This window comes from Aureococcus anophagefferens, assembly GCF_000186865.1.
Source record: "Aureococcus anophagefferens unplaced genomic scaffold AURANscaffold_19, whole genome shotgun sequence".
Taxonomy (NCBI): domain Eukaryota; class Pelagophyceae; order Pelagomonadales; family Pelagomonadaceae; genus Aureococcus; species Aureococcus anophagefferens.
Genome location: NW_008705579.1, coordinates 96,349 through 121,710, shown reverse-complemented (window position 1 = coordinate 121,710; position 25,362 = coordinate 96,349). Strand labels below are relative to the sequence as shown.

The following is a 25,362-nucleotide window of genomic DNA, read 5'->3' as shown; positions in this document are numbered from 1 at the left end:
CGCTGCCTTGAAGGACGCTGCGAACCCGCTGTAGGTGCTGGTGTGGTGGTGGTGGGGATCGGGAGAGAACGTCAGTGCAATGAGTGAGCCGGGGGTGTACGCCTGGGTGTTGCCCTGCGCGGCGCGGCCTGGCGACGCCCGCGACGCGATCGACTCGGCCACGTGCTCGTCTGCAGGCGCGTCGCCCACGGCCAACGGGCCCACCTCATGCGCCGCATCGCTGGACTCCGCGATGTGACGTCAGCGTCGCTGAATCGGCGATCGCCGAGCGCCGCGCGAACCCAAGGACCGCCGTCCTACGACACGAATCACACGCGCCACGAGCACGCAGGACCCGAGCCCCTTCCCGGGATCAAAACCAGGGAAACCCGCGACGCCATCGCGCTGGGCCGCTTCGCTCTGCGCAACAGCGAGCACGCGCCCACCCTAATAAGCCCAGGCCAGTCGACAGTGAGGCCAGCTCCCGACGCTCGCAGCTCGCGGCCGACTCAGCACGATGCCTACTGCTACCAGCCTCATCGTCACCCTCGCGGCGCTCGCGCCGGCGTCGTCCTTCGTCGCCCCGTCGCGCGGCCGCTGCGCGGCCGTCAGCGTGCGGTCAGAGGAGGGCGGCGCGTCCTTCCAGAACACGGTCAAGACCGTGTCCGACACCATCAAGCTGTTCGACGCGGGCTACACGAAGCCCATCGTGTCGCTGTGGGCGTCGCCGATCAACGACATGCTCCAGACGACGCACATCTCCAAGGCGCGCGCGCCGCGTCGAGCGAAAGGAGAGAGACTTTAAGGACGCGCGCGCGCGCGACGCGCGCCGAACGTCAACGCCACGATAGGTCAACGAGCGGTTCGTCTACGACGAGCTCTTCGGCTTCGGCTTCGTGACGCTCATGGACATGATCATGTCGCCCTACCCCGTCGCCGGCGACGGCGAGAAGATCACGGACGCGCTCATCGCCGCGCTCGACATGGACCCGGCGACGCTCCGCGGCGACCACAAGGCCGTCACCGAGTGGCTCGCGGGCAAGACGGAGGCCGACGTCCTCGCCGCCGTGGCCTCCAACGACGGCTCCAAGGTCGCGTCGGCCGCGGCGACGATCAAGGGCCAGGAGGAGTTCCACCACACGCGCCCGAGCAACGTCGGCCTCGTCGCGGTCATGGACGCCGTCGGCTGCAAGCCCGACGACGAGTCGCTCGCGCGATGGACCGAGGCCTTCGGCATGCGCGCGCCCGCCGTCCAGCGCAACGCGGGCCTGCTCAAGGAGTACCAGGAGAAGGTCGCGAACGCGATGCAGATGATCAAGAGCGCGGAGATCATGGAGAAGAAGCGCATGGCCGAGGCCCTCGAGGCCAAGGCCAAGGCCGCCCAGGAGAAGGCCGAGTCCGCGTCGTCGAAGAAGGACGAGATCAAGACCGCCGAGAAGGCCGAGGCCTAGCGCTCCACCCCGCGGGTGGCGCCTAAGCCCCTCTTCGTCGATCCCGCGCGCATGTCGATCCCACGGCGCCGGCGGCCGACAGCCCCGCGGCCGCAGGAAGGGCGGCGCGGCGCGACGGGCGGCGGGGCGCGATGCGCCGGCCGGCCTCGCCGGCGGCGCGGGGCTCAGGCTCGCGGCTATAGCTACCGCCGCGCGCCGCGAACCTCCGGCCGGCCCCCGCGCCCCCCGCCCGGCCGCGACGACGAGAGCCCGCATGTGAACCACCTTGCAACGACGAGAGCATGCGTGTGAGCCACCTTAGGAAGTGGCGCTCCTTGGGGTGGAGCCTAGGCTGTCGTTCGTGGAAGAGCAGCCGGGCCCCGGGTCGCGGACGAATCCGAGCGTGCGATCGAGTCTCGGGTGGTCGGCGAGTCCGGCGCGCCGCCGCCCGTGAGCGGGCGGCGGCGGCGCGGTGGGGGTGTCCCGCGGCGGCGGCGGCGGCGTTCACCGCGCCTCGGCCGCGGGTCTGTCGTCCGCGGTGACCGCGGAGACGTCCATGGGCGCGGCGGCGCCGAGGAGGAGGTCGCGCGTCGGCGAGGGGCAGGCCGTCGCCCGCGTGACGCAGGAGTCGGACCGGTCCTTGGTCTCGCAGGGCGTCGCGGCCCGCGGCGAGCCCGGCGGCGCGCCCGCGGCGGGCGGCGCGCCGCCGCCGTCGAGGGGCGCCGCCGCCGCCGCCGCCGCCGGGCGCGCGGACCGCTCCTGGACCGCGACGAAGAAGTCGAGGAGGAGCTGGCTGTCCTCGGCCTTGACCGGCGCCGCGTCGTCGCGCGCGCGCTTCGTCGCGGGCCCGCGGCGGTAGGACGGCGCCTGGAGGAGGTTGCCGCTCGCGTCGACGGCGATGGGCCGGCCGACGTCGAGGGGCTCCGCGTACGCGCGGCCGCCGCGCGGCCCCGCGGACGTCGACCGGCCGCGCGCGCCGCCGCCGAGGTTCGGGCTCGACGCGCTCCGGCCCCGGCCGTTGGCGGCCTTGAAGGCCGCGGACGCCGCGTAGGCGAGCGACGCGTGCTGCAGGTGGCTCGCGAAGCGCCGCTCCATGTCGCCGAGCTCGGACCGGACGCGGTGCGCCTCGGCCACGTTCTCCGGCGTCTGCTTGCAGGGCGTGAAGACCCGCTTCCCGATGGACGCGTCGCCGGCGAACTTCTTCGTGATGCGCATGGGGTCGCAGTGGAGCTTCTCGCTCAGGTAGCTCCGGAGCGTCGTGCCCGGCGGGCAGCTGAGCATGCCCCGCTCGAACTCGCGGATGATGGCCGTCGTGAAGTGCTCCTCCTCCATGGTCCACTTGCCCTTGCGCAGCGGCGCGCGCTCGCGCTGGGCCGCCGCGCGCGCGGCCGCCGTCGACGGCGCGCCGCCGCCGCTCGACGACGCCGTCCCGGAGCTCGACGACGCGGCATGCTTCTTCGCGTCGTGGCCCGGCGGGGCGCCGCCCGCCTGGGCCTGGGCGGCGGCCGCGGCGGCCGCCGCGTCGGCGACGGTGTGCGTGGGCCGCAGGTGGAACGACGACGCGGCGTAGACGCTCGACGACGCGCCCGGCGCCGCCTCGGACGCCGCGGGGAGCGTCCGGGACGCGTCGACGGGCGTCGTCGCCTTCGAGGACGCCGGGGAGGTCGCCGGGAGCGGCGAGAGCGCGGCGGCCGGGGCTTGGACCGGATTCGCGCCGGCGAGCGTCGAGGTTGCGGTCATATCATTCGAAGACTCGACCGCGACCGCGGAGGATTCCGCGGCCCCCGGCGCGTCCGGCGCCGCCGCCGACGCGTTCCCGACGACGTCCGAGGCCGCGGGCACGGAGCCGGGGACCTCCGAGGCCGCTGGAACGGGCTCGTGCTGCGGCGCGTGCGGCGCAGAAGCGTGCTCGCTCATGACGCTCTCTGACGACTTTTTTTCCGCGTCCGAGTGCCCACAGGGGGGTTGCAATGCCTCGGAGACACCAGCGGCGAGTGTCGGCGCCTTGGGACCGAGTTACGACCTCTTTGAAGCGTGTCCTTCGGCGTGATGGCCTCGAGGTGCGCGCGTACGATATGACGCGGACACGTCGATCCAGACACTGCAAGTGCTTCGGTCACAAATTGAAGTTATTCGCCTGGCGGCCCGGATGGTCTAGGCGGCGACTTAGGCGACGGGCGGCGTAGCCTCTTAATTCTCGGCCGAGCCGAGGAGCATCTCCGCCGCGCGCTTCGCGGAGTCGAAGTAGGGCTGCCACGAGGAGCTCCAGTAGGACTGGCGGATGTGCGTCTCCGCGGCGGAGGCGCCCTCCGTCACGCGCTACGCGGGTGCGGCTGCGGAGCTCCGCGTGCAACTTCCAGGACGCACGCGCGCCTCGTAGCGCTGCCGCATGGCGCGGTCGGCGTCCGCGCGCCTCGTCGCGCCCGTCGAGGGTCTGCGGTTGCGCGCATCCCAGCAGTCGCAGCAGAGCCCGTCGGCTACCACCCGAAGTCTTGTGTGGTCCTTGACGAAGCGGCGGCCCTTCCCGTCGGCGCCGCACGTGCCCGCGCAGTGGGTCGGCGTTCGGACCTTCTTGCGCGGTCGGCCACGCGGCCGCTTCGCGGGCGCGGCGTCGGCCGGCGCCTCCAGCTCAGCGCTCTCCATCGACGAGCGCCTCCATAGCCTACTGAGTCCTACATCCTGCCGAGCGCTAGACGCGGCAATATCGGCTTCAGCTCACGGCGATGAAGAAATGCAACGCGCCGCTGCCCATCATAACTACCCGATGGAGGCGCAGGCGTCGTCGACGATGCTCGGGGAGACGGGGAAGCGCGTGGCGGCGTCGGTCAGCGACCACTGGAAGCCGCCGCCGCCGTCGCCGAGCCGCGTCAAGGTCTACGACGAGGACAAGCTGGCCATGCTTTTAGGGGACGCGCCGCCGCCGACGCACCAGAGCGTGACGCTGGGCCGCACGCGGTCCATCCACGCGGCCATGCGCGCCCAGCAGCGGAGCGAGAAGCGGCGCCAGGCGCGCGAGGCCGAGGAGCAGCGCGTGCGGCGCTACGAGCGCCACCGCGACGAGGCGAACAAGCGCCAAGCCGAGGCGGAGCGCGCGGTCCGCGAGCAGCTCATCGAGAGCGCGGCGCGGCGCGAGCGCAAGTTCAACGAGCTGCGGTCCGACATCGTCGAGGGCCACAAGCTCGCCGACGAGATCCAGCAGCACCTGTCGCTCCAGGAGATGAACGCGCGGACGAAGCTCAAAAGGCAGTTCGACGAGTGGAACGACGGCGTCTACGGCGCGATCCAGGACCAGATCAACGACCGCCTCGACGGCATGGACTCGTCGGAGATCAACCGGCGGCGGCGCCACGAGTTCCAGAAGTTCCTCGACACGACGAACGCCAAGGGCGCGATCTTCCGCGACATCATCATCGAGTCCCGCGCCCGCGTCGCGGTTCGAAACCGGGGGGGGGTCGGCGCGCGGCGGAGATTCGGGTGTCGGCGGCGATTCGGGATTCGGCGCGCGGCGGAGGACGTGGCTCGAAGACGCGCCGAGAGCCGGAGGTTCGGGTGTAGAGGTTCGGGCGTCGGCGCGCGGCGGAGCTCGAGAACGCGCCGAGAGATGACACTCGGGGATGGAACGCTCACCCACGTCGCGCGCAGGTCCGAGTACGACCCCCTCGAGCCGAACCGCAACTGCATCAAGGTCAAGACCGAGGGCATCCGCGACCCCGTCAAGCGCGTCCTCGACAAGCACCACGAGGAGACGTCGATGCTCGACGACGACGGCGGCGGCGACGGCGACGGCGACCCGCTCGGCAAGACCAAGTCCAAGACGAAGCGCCGCCCGCGGCCCGTCGTGCGCGAGACCCTCGAGATCACGTCCTGGGGCGCGGGCAAGATCGAGGCGACGCCCCACGGCTACTTCGCCAAGCTCATGGACGAGGCCAAGCCGCCCGCGGGCGACAAGGGCAAGTCCAAGACCTTCGAGTCGAACATCCCCTTCGACCACTACAACGTCTCCGTCGGCTCCGCCGCCACGGACAAGGAGTTCCCCGTCGGCAAGAGGACCCACCACGTCCCCACGACCATCAAGCTCGCGTGACCGCCGCCATCGTCCGACCCCCGCCGCCCGCGCGCTCGTTAGAAGCGCAGGGACACCTCTCGAGGGAGCACGATGTGTTTTCTTTCGGACTTCACTATTCAAGTTGATGTTTCTTCAAACACGCGGACGATGGCCTCCCGGGCAGCCCTCGCCGCGCTCGCCGCGCTCACGGTGATCGCCGCCGCGGACACGGACGTCGCCTTCTACGTGCTCTCGACGGCGCAGACGAAGCGCGTCAACAAGACGCACGCGGAGCCGCTGCACTGGATCCGCCAGCGGGCCCTGCCGGCCCTGGCGACCTGGGGCAGGCACTTCGACGCCGTCTACTTCGTCGTCGAGGCGTCCTTCGCGGATTCGGACGACGGCCGGCGGTGCGAAGCCGGCGCGACGGGCCAGGAGCTCGCGTGCGCCGACCTCGGCGGCGCGACGTTCCTCCTGAGCAACTGCACGAACGAGTACCGCGGCGCGGGCCCGTGCTGCAAGTGCGACGTCGGCCTCGCCCACGCGGCGCGCACGGGAACCGCCCGGTGGGCGGCCTTCGCCGACGACGACGTCTTCTTCGACGCGGAGTCCCTCCGCGCGAGCCTCGAGCCGTTGGACTCAAACAAGGCCTTCGCGGTCGTGCCGTCCGGCGCGCGGAACCGGCCGCCGTTCAAGGCGTCCGTCGCCTGCCGCAGCGTCATGCGCCAGAGCTACTGGGCCCAGCCGGCGATCCTCTCGCGCGGCGCGCTGGCCCTCGCGCGCGCGGGCCTCGAGCGCCGCGGCGTCTCCGAGGAGTGCGCGCTCTTCTCCGTGTCCCACGAGGGCGGCCTCGGCGTCTTCCTCTGGAGCCTCGGCATCGAGCCCCTGGGCATGCCCGAGCCCGACTTCTACGTCCGCGACGCGCGGCGGCTCCCGGGCCTGCCGACCGCGGACGAGGGCCCCCAGCCGGCCCGCAAGGTCAACGCGCGGCCGGTCCGCGGCCCGCGCCGGCCCCACGGCCCGCTGAAGCCGCTCGCTTCCGCGCCCATCGCCGTCCACCGCGTCGGCCGGGGCAACGACTACCCGTCCTTCGAGGCCGTCGAGGCGCTCTTCGCGAAGGCGCGCGCCGCGGCGCCGCTCGCGCTCGGCCACCTCGCGCGCGGCGGCGGCATCGCGCCGCGCGCGGGCCGAGGCGGCGGCGACGCCTTCACCGCCTTTCGACCGGAGGATTGCGAGGCTTAAGCTAGGCTTACAGGTGTGGGTAGTCGCGTCACTACCCGCACCGCAGTCGCGTCTTCGAACTTTGCGAGCAAGAGGGCGCGGAAGGTGCGATTGGACAAGCTACGTTCTTCGTCCGGATCGTCGCTCTCTTCGAAATGCGATGAGGTCAAACAGCGCAACCGCCCGGTAGCTGTGTCGAAAAGCAGGTGCAGGGTAGAATGCGTGTCCATATCGTGATCCAGGTTGAGCAGCCCATTTTCAAAGGAAATCGACCCCAACTCACCCCAGCCCATACTATTGATATCTGATTCAACACACTCCCATTCTGCAATCTTGATCGTGACGCCATCGCGTTTTCTAGTGCAGTATTGGCTCGCCACCGGCTGCCAATAATTAGTGAACGCACGGCTGTCAACGAACTCTTGTGATCCTAATAGCGGCCATTTAAGGATGTCGCGACCAGGATCAGCGTCTGAAACTGCAAAAAAAAAGGTTGAAATATTGCCAAAACGTCGCATTTGACGAGGGTCGTTGCACCTCATGTGCTCGAACGCGGCCGTATGAAAATCTCCCCCGAAATCCTCCCAGCTAATCACGAAGGTGAACACGAAGTCTTCGAAGAGCGCATGGTCGGTCGGGCGCGGGTGGTCCCCGAAACCTCGCGCTTGCTGCATCGACGTCGGGTAGAGCGATCGCAACTGCGTGTGCGCGGCCAGGAATTTTTTGTCGCTCTGGAGTATAGCAAGGGCGCCGCGGGGAGTGCCCGCCGCCGCCTGCATCCAGGCGCGGGCGCGCGCCTCCTCGAATTGACGGCTCCCGCAGAGCTCCAGGCGACCCAGCGAGCGCGGGTCGAGAAAGGCGCAGACCTCGAGCTGCTGCGCGCCTGGCAGCGAAGACCACATCGTCGACGGTCGTCGCGGGACCTCCGTCGCACGCTTCGCGGCCGACATCGTGGGCTCGAAACTCGACCGGCGCGCGCGCCCAGCTTCGAACTGAGACGGCCTGCAACACTGACCCAGATGCTCTGCTTGAAGCCGTGTTGAAGCTAAAAACACAAGTCCAAGCAAGAGCCCTTACGCGCAACCTCGCTACTCGTCGCTGGACACGACGTCGTGGGTGCCGACGATGTCGACGGCCGCGTCGAAGGCCGCGTCGTCGAAGGTCGCCGCGAGGTCGTTCCGCGTCGCCGTCGCGTGCGCGTGGATGACGACGTACTGCGTGAACTCGACGAACTCCTTCTTGTCGATGACGCCGTTGCCGTCCGTGTCGAAGATGGCCACGAGGGCCTCGCAGTGGTCCGGCGTCACGGACACGGCGTGGTGCGCCTGCGTGAGCTCGACGACGAGGGGCAACAACTCCTTCGCGTCCAGCGTGCCGTTGCCGTCCGCGTCGAGCGCCGCGAAGCGCAGGTCGCAGTCCTCCACAAAGGCCTGGGCGCTCAGCCGGTCCATCAAGTCCTCGGGGAGCGTCTGGATGAGCGTCTCCAGCGCGCCCTTGCCCGCCTTGAGCGAGTCGAGGAGGCCGTCGACGCGCGCGGATTCCGCGACGTAGAGGTACGTCGTCGCGAGGATGAACTGGGACATGCCGATGAACTCCGCTTTGGTGACCAGCCCCGGCTTCGTCGTCGCGAAGTTCGCGCAGAGCCGCTCGCAGTGGTGCGGCTCCACGGCCAAATCGTCGCGCGACTGGGCCAAAGCCACGATCACGGGCGCGAGCTGGTCCGGCTTCAGGAAGCCCGCCCCGTCGGCGTCGAGCGCGTCGAACTGGGCCTCGGCGTCCTCCTTGAACGACGGCGCGTACAGAAAGTCCACCAAATCCGCCGGGAGCTCCGCGATCACCGAGCCGATGTTCGCGAGGTTCGTCTCGACGGTCGACAGCAGCGCGGACACGCGGCGCTTGTCGGCGTACAGATTGCGCGGCTTCCCCGCGTCGATCATGCGCACGGCGCTCGAGCCGTCGAGCGCCGCGTCGAGCTGGGCCTTGAGCTGCTCGAGGTACTTGACCGCGAAGACGAAGATCGCGAAGTCGCAGAACTCGCGGCGGTCCAGCACGCCGTTGCCGTCGGCGTCGAACATGCGCGCGAGGTCCTCGCAGTGCTCCGGCTCCACCACGAGATCATCTCTCAGACCCGCGAGCTCCATGATGGACGGCCAGAGCTCGTCCGGCGACAGCGCGCCGTTGCCGTCCGCGTCGAGCTTGCCGAACTCGGCGTCGCACTTGGCCCGGAAGGCGTCGGACGTGAGGTAGGCCGACACCTCCGCGGGGAGCTTGGGCAGCAGCTCGTCCGCGCGGCGCGCGTTCGCGCGGAGCGTCGCCAGCGTCTCTTCGACGCGCGCGGCCTCCGCGCCCTTGAGCCACGCGGCGCCGAAACTGAACTGGCAGAGCGTGACGAACTCGCCGCGGGTCACGTAGCCCTTGCCGTCGCCGTCGAACAAATCCGCGAACTCGAGGCACTCGTCGAGGCTCACGGCGACGTCCCGGAGGCTCGCCTCGTTCGCCGCGAGGTCCACGATCAGCGGCGCGAGCTCGTCGGGCGTCAGCGCGCCGTTGCCGTCGGCGTCCAGGGCGTCGTACTTGGCCGCGGCCTCGGCGGCGAACTGGTCGCTGCCGAGGTAGCCCACGAGCGCCTCCGGGAGGTCCGAGAGCAGCGCGGGCACGTCCGCGCAGCGCTCCCGCACGAAGGCGACGAAGCCCCGCGCGTCCCGGAGCCGGAGCTCCTCGGCCTGGGCCCGCTGCGCCGCCTCCATCTCGAGGTAGTTCATGGCCATGACGAACTGCGAGAACGCGACGAACTCGCCCCGGTCGATGGACCCGTCGCCGTCCGTGTCGAAGTAGGCGCCCAGCGTCTCGCAGTGGTCCATCGTGATGGAGAACTCGTCGCGCGTCCCCGCGAGGGACACCAGAATCGGCCAGAGCTCGTCGGGCGTCAGGCGCCCGTTGCCGTCCGCGTCGAGCTCCCCGAAGCGCGCCATGCAGCCGTTGACGAACTCCGTCGACGTCAGGTAGGCCACGAGGTCCTCGGGCATGGCCCGGATGACCTCGTCGAGGTGCTCCTTGCCCTCGCGGAGCCGGGCCAGCAGCGCGTCCACGCGGAAGTCGTCGTCCTCGGCCGCCGCGTTCCGCTGGTCCTCGAGGTAGTTCATGGCCATGACGAACTGGGAGAACGCGACGAACTCCCCCCGGTCGATGACGCCGTCGCCGTTCGCGTCGAAGGTGCGGCTCAGCGCCTCGCAGTGCTCCATGGTGATGTTGACGTCGTCGGGCGTCTGCGCGAGCGACACGATCAAAGGCCAGAGCTCGTCGGGCGTGAGGCACCCGTTGCCGTCGGCGTCCAGCGCGTCGAACTCCGCCATGCACCGCTCGATGAAGTCGTCGCCCGTCAGGTACTCCGTGAGCTGGTCGGGCAGCGACGCGACGACCTCGCCGAGGTACTTCTGGCCCTCGCGGAGCTTCGCGAGCAGGTCCTCGATGCGCATCGTGTCCTCGGCGGCGTTGGCCTCGTTCTCGAGGTAGTCCATGGCCATGACGAACTGGGAGAACGCGACGAACTCGCCCCGGTCGATGACGCCGTCGCCGTTCGCGTCGAAGGTCCGGCTCAGGTCCTCGCACTGGTCCATGGTGATGTTCACGTCGTCGGGCGTCTGCGCCAAATTCACGATGACGGGCCAGAGCTCGTCGGGCGTCAGGCACCCGTTGCCGTCGGCGTCGAGCGCGTCGAAGTCGGCCATGCACCGGTCCACGAAGTCGTCGGACGTGAGGTAGCCCGTCAGCTGGTCCGGCAGCGCGTCCACAACGTCGGCGAGGTAGCGCTGGCCCTCCTTGAGCTTCGCCAAAAGATCCTCGACGGCCTCGGTGTCGTCGGCCCGGTTCGCCTCGGTCTCGAGGAAGTCGACGGCCATGACGAACTGGCTGAAGAGCACCTGGGCAGGACAAGAGAGATTCAACGTCGCTTCAACGTGAGTGTTCCGCGCGCCGCGCGTTACGGAAAACACATCCACGCTTCGAAACCGTTCCGAGAGATGATCGCTCGTCCAAAAATCAGCCGAAACGAGTGGAAAATGGCCGAGATCGGAGCCTTTGAAGTTGGGAATTTCGCTCTCTTGTGCTGCCCTGAAGAGCACGAACTCGCCGCGGTCGATGGTCCCGTCGCCGTCCTCGTCGAAGAGCTGGCTCAGCCGCTCGCACATGTCCAGCGTGATGTTCGTCAGGTCGTTGGCCCCGGACATGTCGACGACGACGGGCCAGAGCTCGTCCGGCGACAGCGACCCGTTGCCGTCCGCGTCGAGCGCGTCGAAGCGGTCCATGCAGGCGTCCAGGAACTCGTTGGACGTCACGTAGGCCGCGAAGTCGCCGGGCAGGGCGTCCAGCACGGCGTCCAGGTTCTCCTTGCCCGCGCGCAGCATGTTCAGCAGCGACTCGACGCGGCGCTCGTCGTCGTCGCGGAGCTGGTCCTTCAAACTCTCCAAATAGGCGACGATGCGCGCGTAGGCCGCGAAGTTCACGAAGTCGGCCCGGTCGATGCCGCCCTCGCCCGTCGCGTAGAGCTTCGTGAGCTCCGCGCACTGGTCCGCCGTGATGGCCGACGCGTGCGTGCCGCTCAGCTCCGCGACCAAGGGCGGGAGCTCCGACGACTGGAGCACGCCGTCGCCGTCCGCGTCCAAAGCTTCAAAAAGCTCGAGCGACTTGCGGCGGAAGGCGTCGGACGTCAGCTCCGCCCTTAAACCCTCGGGGAGCTTGTCGAAGATGGCCTCGACGTCGCCCTTGTGGCGGAGCGCGCCCAGAATCGAGTCGACGCGCGCGGCCTCGCGCGACCGCAGGAACGCGACCGTGATGACGTAGCGGCAGAGCGTCGCGAACTCCGCGCGGTCCACGGCGCCCTTGTCGCCGCGGTCGAAGGTGCGCACGAGCGTCTCGCAGCGCGCGACGGACACCGACAGCTCGTCGCGCGCGCCCGCCAACTCCGCGACGACGGGGATGAGCTCGTCGGCGCTCAGCGTGCCGTTGCCGTCCGCGTCCAAAGCGTCGTAGCGCGCCCAGCACTCCTCCTCGAAGGCGTCGGACTCGAGGTAGTCCAACAGCTCCTGGGGCAGCAGCGCGAGCAGCCCGCGGACGTCGTCCTTCCCCGCGGAGATGGCCGCGATGGCGCGCTCCACGTGGTCCGCGTCGCTCGCCTCGGCGTAGGCGCCGCCGGCGCTGCCCCGCTTGGCGCCCCTGGCGCCGCCCTTGGTCTTCTTGCCCTTGCCCGTGGCGCCCGGCGGGCCGAGGCGGAGCCGGGGCAGCTCCGAGCCGCCGCGGCGGTACATGTCGAGCGCGAAGGGTAGGCCGTCCGTGGCCCAGGTCCGCAGGTCGCAGCCCCGCGGCGCCTCCTCGTCGGCGACGCGCAGCGAGCACTCCACGGACGTGCCCGGGTGGTACGCGCGCGCCTCGAAGCCTGGGCAGGAAAAGAGTGATTCAACGTCGCTTCAACGTGAGTGTGCCGCGCGCGCGCGTTCCGGAAAAGGCATCCATGCGTCGAGACCGTTCCGAGAGATGATCGCTCGTCCAAAAATCAGCCGAAACGAGTGGAAAACGGCCGAGATCGGAGCCTTTGAAGTTGGGAATTTCGCTCTCTTGTCCCGCCCTGGTCGAAGCCGCCGCCCTTGCGCTTGAAGATGGTCACGAGCCAGGGCGAGTCCGCCGAAGACGTCGAGCCGGGGTCCGGGCCCAGGTCCTCGCGCAGCACGGTCACGAGGATCTCGTCCTTGGCGAGCCGCGCGGAGTGGCGCCGCTTGAGGTCGACGCCCGCCTTGGCGCCGCCGCCCGCGGGCGCCTTCTTCTTCTTCTTGCGCTTCGGCGCCGCGCCGCGCGCCCGGCGGCAGCAGATCGCCGCCGTGTCCAGGGCGTCGGCGGCGGCCTCGTCGCACTCGGCCGGCGGCTCCGCGCCCGTCGCGGCGGCGACGGCGGCGGCGCACGCGTCCGCGGCCGCGAGCGCGCAGCCGACCCAGCCGTCGAGCTTCTTCGCCGCGGCGACGGCCGGCGGCGACGGTAGGGCCTTCCAGTGGCGCGCCTCCCGGTTCGCCGCGTCGAGGAAGCGGTGCAGCGCGCGGCGCTTGAACGCCGCGACGCTCTCGGGATCGAGCGACCGCAGCTTCGACGCCGTGCCCGCCGCGTCGCCGTCGACGAGGGCGACGAAGGTCGGCCAGCGCACGTCGCTGGGCACGCCCTCGCCGCCGTCGATCAACGTCAGCGTCGCCGCGGCGATGAGCGCCAGGCCCTCGGTCGGCGCGTCGAGATCCGCGAGCACGGACAGGTCCGACGGGAGGACGTGGCCCGCGGCGGTCTCCGCGAAGTCGCGCGCGGCCCGCGCGCACTCGAGCGCCGCCGGCGTGGCGCCGGGGGCCCGCGCGGGCGACGGCGCGGCGGACGCGAGGTAGCCCGCGGGCGACGGCGCCGCGACCACATCGTCGCCGAACGTCGCGCGGCCGGGGCGGAACTTCGTCGGCGTCGCCGCGGCGACGCCCTTCTTCTTGCCGCGCCGGGGCTTGCGCTTGATGGGCTTGGGCTCCGCGTGGGGCGCGGACCGCTCCAAGCTGTAGTTCGCGGACGTCGCCTCCTTGATGTACGGGTGGCCGCTGTCCGCGGTCGCGACGGACGGCTGCGTCGAGACGGACGCCTTGAGGGGCTTGAGCTGCTTGGGCTTGGCGCGGCGCTTCGTCGAGGCGGCCGCGCGGAGGAGGGCCTGGGTCTTGGGCGCGAGGCCCGCGTCGCCGAACGCGGCCTTGGTCTGTAAATTTTTCAGCTGCTCCTGGGCCTCGTCGAACCAGGTGACGAGCTCGTGCTTCCGCGGGCCCCAGCCGGCGTCGGCGGAGGATTTCAACGTCGCCGGCGCCGGCGGGCCGGGCGGCAGCGCGCCGAAGCGCGCGGCTACCGCGCCGCCGGCCCACGTCGTCTCGCCGACCGCGCCCGCCGCGAAGGCCGCCATGCCCCGCAGGTGGCCGCCCTGGCTCGTCTCCTGGGCCGGGATCGCCGGCAGCGACCCGCGCCGCGGCGGCGACTCCGATACGACCTCCGGCGGCGCGCCCGCCAAGACCATCTCCTGCCGCAGCGCGGCCTCGAGGCGCTCCTCGTCGAGCAGGAGGCGCTCCGCCGCCTCCAAGCGCCGCTTCTCGCGCCGCCGCGGGTCCTCGGGCGCGTCCGTCGCCAATTCGTCCTCCTCGGGCGCGCCGCCGAGGGGCGACCCGGCGCCGTCCGCGCGCGCCTCGTCCAACGTCCGCGGCAGCATCAGCGGGTTCCGCCGCATCTTCGCCGACGGGACGCCCAAAGCCTCCGCGAGGGGCTCGATGGCGCCGACAAAGTCCATGTCGGACACGGCCATCTTCAGCGCGTAGTTGCGCCCGTGCCATAGGAACGCGTGCTCCAAGCCGCCCGTCTCGTAGCTCTCCGGCGCGAAGCCGCTCTCCTCGCGCGCGACCTCCGCGGCCAGCGCCGCCGACGCGGACCGCCAGTGCGCGATGGCCTCGCAGACGCCCAGCGTCGCGTCCCGGAGCTTGGACATGAGGTCCACGGCCACGCGCCGCTGCGGCGCGTCGAGCGGCGGCGGCGCTTCCCGTAAAGCCCACGCGCGGTGCGCGCGGCGCACCAAATCCTCGGCCAGCACCTCGAGCCGCGACAGCAACGCCTCCCGGTTCAGGATCGCCTTTAATACGAGCAGCTCGCTCGCCGGGTCCGTGCCCGCGTGGTGCTCGAAGTCGAACGCGGCGGCCACGGACGAGAAGCCCGCGGCGCCTGGGATCGCACCGCCGCCGGCGAAGTCGTCGCCCGGCTCGCCGCCGGCCCGGAGCTGCGGCGCGGCGGCGTCGGGGCCCTGGAACATGCGGCAGTAGGGGTCGCGCAGCGCGTCGTAGACGGGGATGCGCCGCTCCCAGAGCGGGGCCCGGTTGTTGAAACCCTTCTCCTTGGCCTCCATGGTCATCTGCTTCTCCTGCGACCGGCCGCGCCGCGCGGTCTGCACGGCGACCGTCGCCTCCCGCATCGCCGGGTCCATCGTCGGTCGCCGGGCTGCCGGACACAGCCCAAGCTCTTCCAACGCGCGCTGTCTACACACGATACAATGTCTACAATGCCGACTTCTTTGGCTTGATGCACGATGGGCCGCGCGCAATGGGCAGCCCTCGCGCTCCTCTGCATCAGAGCGGAGCGGATCCTCGAGGTGCGCATCGACGGCGAGGCGCGGTCCGGCGCCGTCGACGGCGGCGACGTCTGGCGCGCCGCCGCGGACACGATCGGCGCCAACGGGCTGGCCCTCGCGCCGGGGTCGCCGGCGTGCCGCGACGCCGAGGCGCCCCGCGAGAGCTCCTGCCTCGCGGCGCTGCTCGTCGAGCTCCTGGCGCCGCCGGCGGAGGCGGCGCCCGGCTGCCCCGGCGACTTCCGCGGCGCCGCGGTCCGCGCGCTCGTCGCCGTGCCTTCGGCGGCGACGAACGCGCGGCGCCGCGCGGCGATCCGCGGGAGCTGGTGCCGGCGCGCGGCGGCGACGCACGGCCTGAGCGGCGGCCGCGCGAGCGTCGCCGTCCGCTTCTTCGTCGGCGCCCCGCCGCTCGAGGCGGAAGACGCTCTTAGAGCCGAGAACGCGACCGCCGGCGACGTCGTCCGCGCGCCCGGCCTCGTCGACGCCGCGACGAACGTGAGCGCGAAGCTGCTGTATTCCCTGCGCTACTTCGCGGCGTCGCCCGCGACGCACTTCGTGCGCGTCGAGGACGACGTCTACCTGTTCCCGGACCGGCTCTGCTTCTCGCTGCTCTACGAGCCGCGAGGCGACCGCGGCGTCCTCGGCGCCTTCAGCGCCAACGCCACGGTGCTGCGGGGGCTGACGTACCCGCGGGGCTTCGCCGTCGTCCTGCCCCGGCGCGTCGCGGCGGCGCTCGCCGTCTTGGACGACACCGTGGGCTTTGGGATTCGATCCGCGGCCGACGGCGGCAGCGGCCGGCCCGCGGGCGCCAAGGGCGGCTGGGTGCGCGACGCCTTCTGGTGCGACGACCAGTACCTGGGGCTCCTGCTCCACCCGCTCGCCGTCGACTTTTTGGACGAGCCGCGGTTCCACGACCTGCCGTCGCGCGGGCCGCACGCGGCGCGCCTCGGCCACGGGTCCCTCGCGGTCAACGGCGTCCAGACCGACGCCGAGTTCGAGCGCATCCACAGCGGCGAGGCCCTCGGGGGCGCGCCCGTGGGCCTCGCGCCCGCGTCCTGGTCCCGGGTCGACGACCTCCTCGCCGTCGAGGCGGACGTCGACGGCGCGGCCGTGCGCTTCACGCTCGCGGACCCCGTCCGGGAGACCGCCGCGGCCTGCGAGGCGTCGGCGGCGCGCGCCGCGGGCGCGGCCTGCGCGCAGCCCGCGCTCCGCCTGCCCGCGGGCGAGTGCGCGGCCATCGCGGCCGCGCTGCGGAGCGTCTGCGACGCCGCGGCGCCGCGCGCGCCGCGGGACTGGACCCTCGGGTTCCGGCCCGCCTACGCGCCCGACGCGACCCTGCCGCTCCTCGACCTCGTTACGCGCTAGCTCGCCTCGAGGAGGAGGTTCGGCGTCGTCTGCGCGGACAGCGCGGCCGACAGGTGGGGGTCGCGCGGGGGCGCGGCGCCGTGCGCGTCCGGCGCGATGGCCGCGTACTCCTGGGCCGGCGGCGTCTGGCCGAGGCCGCCGACGGGGTCCTCGCAGGTCAGCGTCTGGTCCATGACGTTGTAGTAGAACTCCGCGTCGAGCCGCGGGTCCCAGTACTGCTCCCAGCCCTGCTTCTCGCCGATGAGCTGGGACCGCGCGATGCGCTGCTGGTAGGCCAGGGGCCAGTCCGGGTCGGACCAGGACGCGCGCTTCGTGATGGGGTTGAGCCAGAAGTAGAAGACGGCCTTGGGCCGGAGCTCGTTCTCGTGGCTGTAGCGGCCCCACTCGCCCCACTCGGGCCGCTCCTCGGCGATCTTCGAGTTGCGCACGACCGTGATGGACGGCTGGTCGTCGTGGAAGGCGCCGCCCGGCAGCCGCTCGACCTCGTAGAGCTCGAAGTTCTCCACGACGTTGTCGCGCGCGGGGTCGTCGTCCGTCAGCGCGCCGAGCGCGCGGTGGTAGAAGCGCTCCGCGCGCGCGAGGTCGCGCACGAGGCACTGCTGCACGAGCGCGTAGTTGAGCAGGGCCAGCGGGTTGTCGCGCTGGGCGACGACGGCCCAGTGGAACATGGACTCCTCCGCGAGCTTGAACCGCTCGCGGCCCGCGTCGCGCAGCTCCGCGTTCTTGAACATGTCCAGCGCCTTGCGGAACACGACGAGCCGCGGCGCCTCGAGCACGGCCAGGAGGAAGATCCCGTAGGCCCGCAGGAGCACGGGGTTCTCGGGGCTCACCTCCATGGCCGCCTTGTACAGCTTCCGCGCGCCCGGCACGTCGAAGCGCTGCGTCGCGAGGAGCAGCCCGAAGTTCACCATGGAGCTCAGCCGGTCCGGGTGCTCCTCGTACTTCTCCTCGACCTCGCGCTGCATGCGCAACGCCTTGACGATGTCCTCGAAGGACGGCGTGCCGTAGTCGCGCGCGGCCTTGGCGCGGTAGCTCTTCTGGAGCGCGCGCGCGGCGTCGTCGACGGAGAGCCAGGACGTCTGGCCCGTGTAGGGGTTCATGTAGAAGAGCTCCTCGAACTCGTCGTACATCGTGCGCCACTCGTCCGGCGGGTCCGGCAGGTCCAGCGCGCCGAGCATGCGCGGCTTCTCCCACGACATCTCGCCCGTCATGAGGTTCACCTGTGCCGAATTCAACCACTGGTTTGGGTGGTCCTGACCAAACTTGAGAATTCTCTAGCTCGGTCACATCGAAGTCGATTCGGCTGATTTTTGGACGGATCGATCGCTCTCGTCGAGTTCTCGAAGCACAGTGAAAAAGTCTGGTCCAAATCGTTCGAATACGCTCACATTGAAGTCGGGTTGAAGATTTGGTTTCGGCACGGAGGTTCACGTAAAACCAGCAGCCCGCGTCGCGGTCCCAGCGCTTCTCCCAGTTCGTCCGCAGCATCTTGCGGATGCGCTTCATGGCCTGGAGCATCTTCCACATGCCCTGGAGGCTCATGGCCGCCTGCTCCATCTGCACCTCCTCGAGCTCGTACTCGAGCACCAGGCGCTCGCGCTTCGACTGCTCGCCCGCGCGCTGGTAGACGACGACCCGCAGCCGCTCCATGAGCCACTCGAGCAACTTGATGAGATTCTCCGGGAGGAAGAAGGGGTGCTCGAGGCGCGGCTTCTTCTTGTCGTCGTCGTGGTGGCCCGCGTCGCCGCCGTCGGCGGCCGCGTCGCCGTCGCCGCCGCCGTCGGCCTTGGCCTCGTCGTCCTTGCCCGTCGTCAGCTGGCGCTTCGGCGACTCGGGCGTCTCCGGCCGCTTCGCCGCCTCCTTCGCCGCTTCTATGTTCGCCTCCTCGACGATCTTCTTCGACTTCTCCAGTTCCTCGGGCTCGACGTCGACGCCCGTCGCCTGCAGGCGCAGCACGCGCTTCGCCTCGACGATCGCCGCGAGCCGCTCGGACCGCGCCTTGTTCTGCTTCGTCTCCTCGTCCTTCGTGAGCCACTCCTTGACGAACTTGGTCGTGATGGACGTCCGCAGCGTCTCGCAGCTCTTGTAGTTGTACGCGTGGAAGACGATCTCGTCGTCGCTGTGGAAGCAGGACACGACGTAGACCTGGCCGTCGACCATCTTGCCCCGCCGCAGCACCTGCCGGCCGCGCTCGCTGTGGCCCCGCCGCGTGAAGATGACGATGGGCCGCTGGTTGATGACGCGCACCAATAGACGATCCGCGATCGTCGAGATGTTTTTGGAATCGAGGATCTCGTCGCCGCTCAGCCCGTCGACGCCGATGGCCGCCTCGATGCTCAGGCGCACCTCCAAATCGCTCATGCGGAACGTGAACGTCTCCTGGGTCTGGGGCACGTAGACCTCCAGCTTCAGGCCGTAGTCGAGCACGGCCATCTCCCGCGACGGGTCGAGCCGCGTGATCCGCGTGAACACCAAAGTACCGTTGACGAACTTGCACCGTCGAAAGACCGTCGCCCGCTTCCGCACGAGGTAGGCCTCGTGCTGCTCCAGGCGCCGCAGGCGGCACCGCTCCTCGTGCTCGCGCTTCGCGGCCATGACGCGCTCGCGGTAGTCCCGGGAGATGGCGCAGTAGCGGTACCAGGCCTGGAGCCGGAACGCCGCCGACGCGCGGTACCGGTACAAGCGGCACACGCTCAGGTAGTGCAGCCGGTCGTTGTAGAACTTGCGGAAGAGGCGCCGCCGCCCGTACGCCTCCATGCGGATGATCGCGTGCAGGTGCACGAGGTAGTCCGCGCGCTGCCAGCGCATGCGGTGGAGCGCCTGGATGCGGATCGCCGCGGACTGGCGCTCGCCCTCGTCGAGCATGGCCAGCGTCTTGGCCTCGCGCCACGCGCGCTTGTTCACCTCCGGGATCATGATGACGTGCTCCAGCAGCAGGTGCATGAGCGTGTCGTCGCGGAGCCACTCCGGGTCCACGGCCTCCTCCTGGCGGTGGTGGAGCGCGTCGGCCGTGTTGATGTGGATGCCCTCGGCCGTCTCGACGCCCTCGTCCTCCGTGACGAGCGACGCGTCCTCGGGGCCCGCGAGCGCGCCCTCCAGACTCAGGTCGTCGTGCTGCTCGACCTTGGGCTCAATATGTAAAATGGGCTCCTCGACGGCGTCCTCGACGTCCTCCTCCTCGGCCTTCTTCCGCGCCTCCTCCTCGGCCTTGGCCCGCTCCTCCTTGGCCTCCTTCTCCGGGTCCTGCCATATGGGGAAGCGGATGAACGAGATCTCGATCAACGCCTCCTTGAGCCCCGCGGGGTCCAACCGACCGCCCTTCTGGATCTTGCCGTCGGACGACTTGAACTGGCGCTTGTAGGCGATGTCGACCTGGGCCGCGCGCACGGGGTCCGTGATGTTCGGCACGAGCGTCATCTCGCGCGCGAACTTGGCCCACTTGGCGCCGTCGACGCCGTCGCTGTGGGGGTACCACTGGCAGAGCATGTGGAAGACCTCGTCCACCAGATGGTCCGGGTTCACCAATTCGAAATAGTGGATCCGCTGCATGTGGATCTGCCGCGCGCGCGACCGCACGTCGACGACCAAGCGCTCGAGGTGCGCGTAGCGCAGGGGCACGCGGAAGTTCGTCGCGCTCAGGTCGCTGCGGTGGAAGTCCTTGAGGGGCTTGACGCGGCCCTCGTCGAACTCGACGCGCCACTTGGGCCGCATGTCCAGCGCCTTCGGGATCATCTTGTACACGGGCAGCTCCGTGATGGCCGTGCCCTCGGCGATGGTCACGATGGACTCCTCGTCCTCCTTCTTTTCCTCCTTCTTCGACGCGGCCCCCTTCTTCTCGCCGTCCTTCTTCTCCTTGGCCTTTTCGCCGGGGAGCTTGTTCTTCTTCTTCTGGGGCTCCTTGGGCGCCGCGGTGTGGAAGTCGTATTGTTCGGCGATGACGAGGACAGTGCCGAGCATGGGCACGCAGTTGTCCTCGTAGCCGAGACTCAGATCCTCGGCGCCGGTCTGGCGCCGCTCCTCCGCGTCGTCGACGAACGCGCGGTCGACGAGCTCGTCGGACACGTCCGCGACCTTCGCCCACTCCTCGCGCGCCTCGATGGCCCAGTCGCGGCCGTGGAGGCTGCCGAGGCGCAGGAGGTCCGCGGACGTGATGTCGAACTGGAAGAGGTCGTCGTTGAAGGTCACGAGCCGCGACTCCTGCTTCGTCGACGCCGTCGTCTCGAGGGGCACCGCGACCATCTCCAGCGGCGGCGGCGTCGAGTCCGCGAGCGCGGGCTCGAAGGCCGGCTGCGCGGCGTCGTCGTCGACGAACTCCTCCTTCTTCTTGCCCTTGTCGCGGCCCCGGAACGCGCCGCGGACCTTGGAGAGCATGCGGCTCCTCCGGCCCCGCTTCTTCCGCCGCCGCTTCGACCCCGAGCCCTTGGCGAGGCTCTCGCGGCTCGCGTCGAAGACCATGGACTCCGTGCCGCCCGACTCTAGGATCGACGACATGCGCGCGAGCTCCCGCCGCATCGCGCGGCGCTCGTCGTCCGACTCGTTCTCCCAGTCGTAGCCGCCGCGCACCTTGACCTTCTTGCCCCGCTTGCGCCGCCGCCTGCGCTTGGACGCGCCGCCCTCGTCGCTGTCGTCGTCGCGCTCGTTGAGGTCCGCGCCGAGGCGCATGGCTAAAACGAGCGCGGGCCGGCACTCGACCGCGTAGCGGTACTTCTCCTGCTTCTTCGCGCAGGGCGCGTTGCGGTAGACGAAGCGGAAGTGGGGCGGCACGTCCTCCTCGTCGAACTCCAGGGCGATGAGGCGCCGCGCGTCGTCGAGCGTCGTCGAGTCGTCGATCTTGAGCGACCCGATGAGGTGCCGCTTCGCGGAGCCGTTGACGCCCACGGGCAGGACGTGCTTCTCGTGGACGAGCATGGTCTCGAGGTCGTAGCGCCGGCCCGGGGCCGTGGCGTGGTGCACGTCGACGCCGGGCTCCAGCGCCTTGTCCGACTTCTGCACGAGCTTGAGCTTCGTCGCGAGGATCGCGGCGAGCGCGCCGCGGTAGTGCGGGTAGAAGAGCGCCCGCTTCGACTCGCCGAGCTCGGACCCGACGAGGGCGACCATCTCCCGCTCGGGGATGAGGCGCGTCAGGTCGAAGGACGGCGCCTTGGGCCCGTCGTCGTCGCCCGAGCCCGGCGACGCCGCGCGCGGCGGCGGCTTCTTCGCGCGGACGGCCTGGTTGCGCCGGCGCTGGGGCGCCGCGGGGACGAGGGCGAGCCCCTCGTCGTCCTCGGAGTCCTCGTTTTCGCTGTCCTCGTCGTCGGAGCCCTTGGGCGCCGCGTCGCCGATGACCTTGGGCGGCGGGCCCACGAGCGCCGCCTGGAAGAGCAGATCCCGCCCCTGGACGACGGCCTGGAGCGTCAGGGACACGCCGGAGACGCGCCGCACCTCCTGGTAGACGACGCGGTCCACGTGGAGCACCGCGGAGCCCTGCGACGTCGGCGCGTCGCCGTCGCCGCGCCACGCGAAGAAGTCCAGCGCGTCGGCCTTGAGCCACTCGACGGTGATGCGCTGCCGCAGGGACTGGAGCATGCCCATGTGCTTGTCGCAGCGCGGCGCGTTGCGCGGCGGCGCGGCGAGCGCGCGCGCCTCGTCGATGTGGAGCGCGACGGTCGCGTACGGCGTTTCTTTCTGCGCTTCGCCCACGGGCCCCGCGGCCTGGAGCGAGACGACGAGCGTGTCGCCCTCCTGCATGGCCGTGAAGACGCAGGGCGCCGGGAGCGGCGGCGGCTGGGCGATGGAGGGGGGCAGCGGGATCGCGCGGTCCAACAGCAAACGGTTCTTCAGCTGCGGGTCCGGCGACTCCGACGTCGCCTTGTGCCACTGGCGCGCGCGCCGCTCGAACCTGAGGCGCGCCACGATCCAGGACGCGACGGCGTTGAGCGCGGCCCAGCGGCTTCGGGAGCGCTCGTAGAGGCCCGGCTGGTGCACGAGGAGGAGCTGGAGCTCGTTGTCGTACGCGTCGAGGTGCATGACCTCGATGGGGTCCAGGCCGTGGGCGTCGATGTTCTCGCGCTCCCGCGCCGTCGGCGCCGCCGTCACGTGGAGCTGGAGGCGCGTCGGCGTCGCCATGGTCACGGGCGACACGGTGCAGTCCGCGTCGCCGGCCGGGCCGAGCGGCCGCGAGAGGACGACGTCGAGCTGCACGGAGTTGATGACGCGCTCGGACCGCTCGAGGACGCCGTCCTTGACGGCGGGCACGGCGAGCTGCTGCCAGCGCTTGTGGCCCGCGGCGGGGCCCGCGCCGCGCGCCGCGAGGCCCGCGAGCGTGCCCGACGCCTCGTCCTTCGCGACCGCTTCGACGACCTCGAGGTCGTCGACGTCCGTCTCCGCGCTCAGCAACCCCTTGCGCTTCTTCCGCCCGCGCTTGTTCGTGCCGAGCTTCGTGGAGATCGCCGTCAGGATCTTCAGCAGCGGCTTCAATGCGCCGCGGCGCTCGTCGTCGCCGGGCAACGCGGCGATCTCCGACGGCGCGAAGCCCGTGATGCGGTCCACCTCGACGGCCGGCAGCGCCCGCGCGGGCCACCCGAAGTGCGTCGCCTTGTCCGCGACCTGGAGCAGCAGGTACTCGGGCGACACGAGGCCCAGCTTGTACTCCGCGGAGTCGTGGTCGTCGCGGTAGACCGCGTGGATCGTCAGCTCCACGACCTGGTCGCCTAAAGAAAAGTCCCGCGACGCGAACAGCAGCGTCGTCACGAGGGCGCCGGACTCGGCGTGGGCGTCCGCGGCCCGCGCCGTCGCCGTCTGGGGGCCCCGGAGCTGCAGGTCGTCCGCGCCGTCGCCCGACTGGCCGCCCGCGGCGTCGACGGCCGCGCGGACCATGGTCCCGAAGGACGTGAGCTTCGACGCGTAGCCGTGGGCGCCGCTCGCGCCGCCGGACGTCACGTTGAGCATCTCGTTCTTCAGCGCCGCGACGTCGCGGCAGAGCTCGCTGAGCATGGACCGGACCTCGCCGTCGCCGGGCGCTTTGGTCCGCGAGTCGTCGACCGACGCGGCCCCGCGGCCGCTCCGGTCCCCGAAGGGGTTCGACGACCCGATGCCCGTCTCCGGCGCCGAGTCGTCGCCGAAGGACTCGTCGCTCAGGGGCTCGTAGTCCGCGGCGCGAAGGTTCGCGCCGTCGCCCTCGATCAACCGCCGGATCGTCGGCTCGACGCGGTTCGCGTACTCGGGCGCGCCGCCGGCGGCGCGGCCCCGCGCGACGCCCAAGCGGTTCCCGAACTGGGCCGCGTTCGTTCTCAAATGGGTGTTCGTGTCCTCGCGCGGGCCCTTGCCGATCTTGTCGTCCGCGGCGCGCGTGAACTGGAAGACCACCAGCGTCTGCATCCACTCGAAGATGGCGCCCGCCGCCGTGGAGTGGCTCCGCACCTCGTCGGCCGTGAAGCGCTCCGCCGTGAGCACGGGCCAGAGCAAGCCCAGCACCTCCTGGGGCAGGCACCGGCCCGGGTCGTACGCGCTGAGACGGGCCGTGAGCTTCCGGGGCGCGCGCAGCAGCGTGTGGCGCAGGGGCCGACTCCTCAAACGGTGCACGTCCGGCAGCCCCCGGCCGTTCGTCGAGATGACCTCGGGCTGGAGGACGAGGTGGAGGCAGGTGAACGTCGCGACGACTGGTAAGGGAGGCCGCGAGTCGTGGCCGAGCGCTTCGAGCTCCGCGGGGTCGACCGTCGGCGGCCGCAGCCGCTTCTGCTCGCTCTCGCTTAGGACCAGGCGCGTCTTGTCCACGGTGTGCTGCTCCGCGAGCGAGCTTGCCGGCGTCTCGCCGCCGATGGCGTCGCGCAACGCGGCCGCAGCCGTCGCGCGCTCCTCCGCGGTGACGGCGCGCGCGACGCGGCGGCACCGCAGCCGCTCCAACCGCCGCATCGTCGACGCCGCGCGCTCCTCGGCGGCGCCCGGCGGCGCGTCCGCCGGCAGGTCGTCGCCGTCGACCTCCTCGGCCAACCCGTCGACGTCGACGTCGAGGAGCAGCGGGTTCCGCTTGACGGGCACCGTCTCGAGCCCAAAGTCGGAGCCGACGCCCGGCCCGAACTTGGGCACGCTCAGCAGCAACTGCTCGACGTCGTCGGCGGACGCGAGGCGCACGAGGTAGTTCTGGCCCTCCCAGAGGAAGGGCGGCGGCGCGCCCGAGACGTCGTCGCGGACGTCGTCCAAGTCCTCGACGGCGCGCCGCCAGTCGAGCACGGCCTCGACGGCGCCGAGCGTGCGGTCCCGCAGCTCCCGGGATGCCAGGCGGATCTGGGGCCGGAAGTCGCGGCCCTCGCCGTCCACCAGATCCTCCGTCTTGTGCTTGTCGAACTCGTCCAACACGCGGTCCAGCGCGAGCTCGCGCCGCGTGACCTCCTTCGCGGCGCGGTTGTACATGGCCACGACCTCGCGCCGCGCCGCCTCGCCGTAGGCCTGCGCCGTCATGGCGAAGCCGTTGACGTCCGAGTTGCGCCGCGTCGGGTGCCGCTGCTTCGACGCGGACGGCTTCGCGAGGCGCTTGAGTTCTTTCGCCGCCGCGGCCTCGGCCGCGCGGCCGTAGGGCGACCGCTTGAAGGCGCTCGACTTGGAGAACTTGCAGTGCTTGTCCCGCGCGGCGTCGTAGGCCGGGATGCCCCGCGACGTCAGGTTCTCGGCCCAGGACGCCTCGCGCGCGCGCTTCCACCGGACCTCGTCGGAGAAGGACGACGCGGACGGCCCCAGGCTCGTCCCGACCTTGGAGCCGCTGCTCAGGGACGCGTTGCCCTTCAACGCGAGCTGGTGGAGCACCTCCTGCTTCAGGCCCCGCTTCTCCCGCGCGGCCATCTCCGCGCGCGCGAGGGACGCGACGCTCGGGCCCAGCGACTTGCCGCCCCACGTCGCGTTCATGCGGTCCGCGCTGCTCGGCCGCTCGGGCTCCCAGGCCTTGACCTGGCCCTTGCGCCGCCCGCCCGCCGACGACGGCCGCGCCTCCTTGACCATGGCCGGTCCGGGCCGCCGCCGCCGAGGCGGTCTTGCTACCGGCGCCGCGCGGCTGCCCGCGGGCAAAGAGCGCTGCCTTCGGCAGGATCTACCGCGGTGTGTCGCTTGATTTCTGCAACTTTCGGCCGCGGTGGCAAGGCATGGCCACTTTTACACCGAGGTCTCTCGACACGCGCGCCTACGAAGCG

The 25,362-nt window shown here is 70.9% G+C and overlaps 2 protein-coding genes across 2 annotated transcripts; one reads left to right on the top strand and one right to left on the bottom strand.

The window, feature by feature from the left end:
• Positions 1–496: 496 nt before the first annotated feature.
• AURANDRAFT_66018 (hypothetical protein) lies at positions 497–6,696 on the top strand (the record flags this gene model as incomplete). Its single annotated transcript, XM_009041243.1, has 6 exons — positions 497–688; positions 831–1,375; positions 2,481–2,613; positions 4,186–4,823; positions 5,052–5,489; positions 5,544–6,696. 6 exons carry the CDS (start codon positions 497–499, stop codon positions 6,694–6,696), a joined length of 3,099 nt encoding a protein of 1,032 aa, XP_009039491.1.
• Positions 6,697–7,734: 1,038 nt separating this feature from the next.
• On the bottom strand, positions 7,735–25,174 carry AURANDRAFT_72105 (hypothetical protein; the record flags this gene model as incomplete). The annotated part of the gene is made up of 5 exons (XM_009041108.1): positions 7,735–10,595; positions 10,725–12,106; positions 12,235–14,750; positions 16,244–17,424; positions 17,636–25,174. 5 exons carry the CDS (start codon positions 25,172–25,174, stop codon positions 7,764–7,766), a joined length of 15,450 nt encoding a protein of 5,149 aa, XP_009039356.1.
• Between the last annotated feature and the right edge of the window lie 188 nt (positions 25,175–25,362).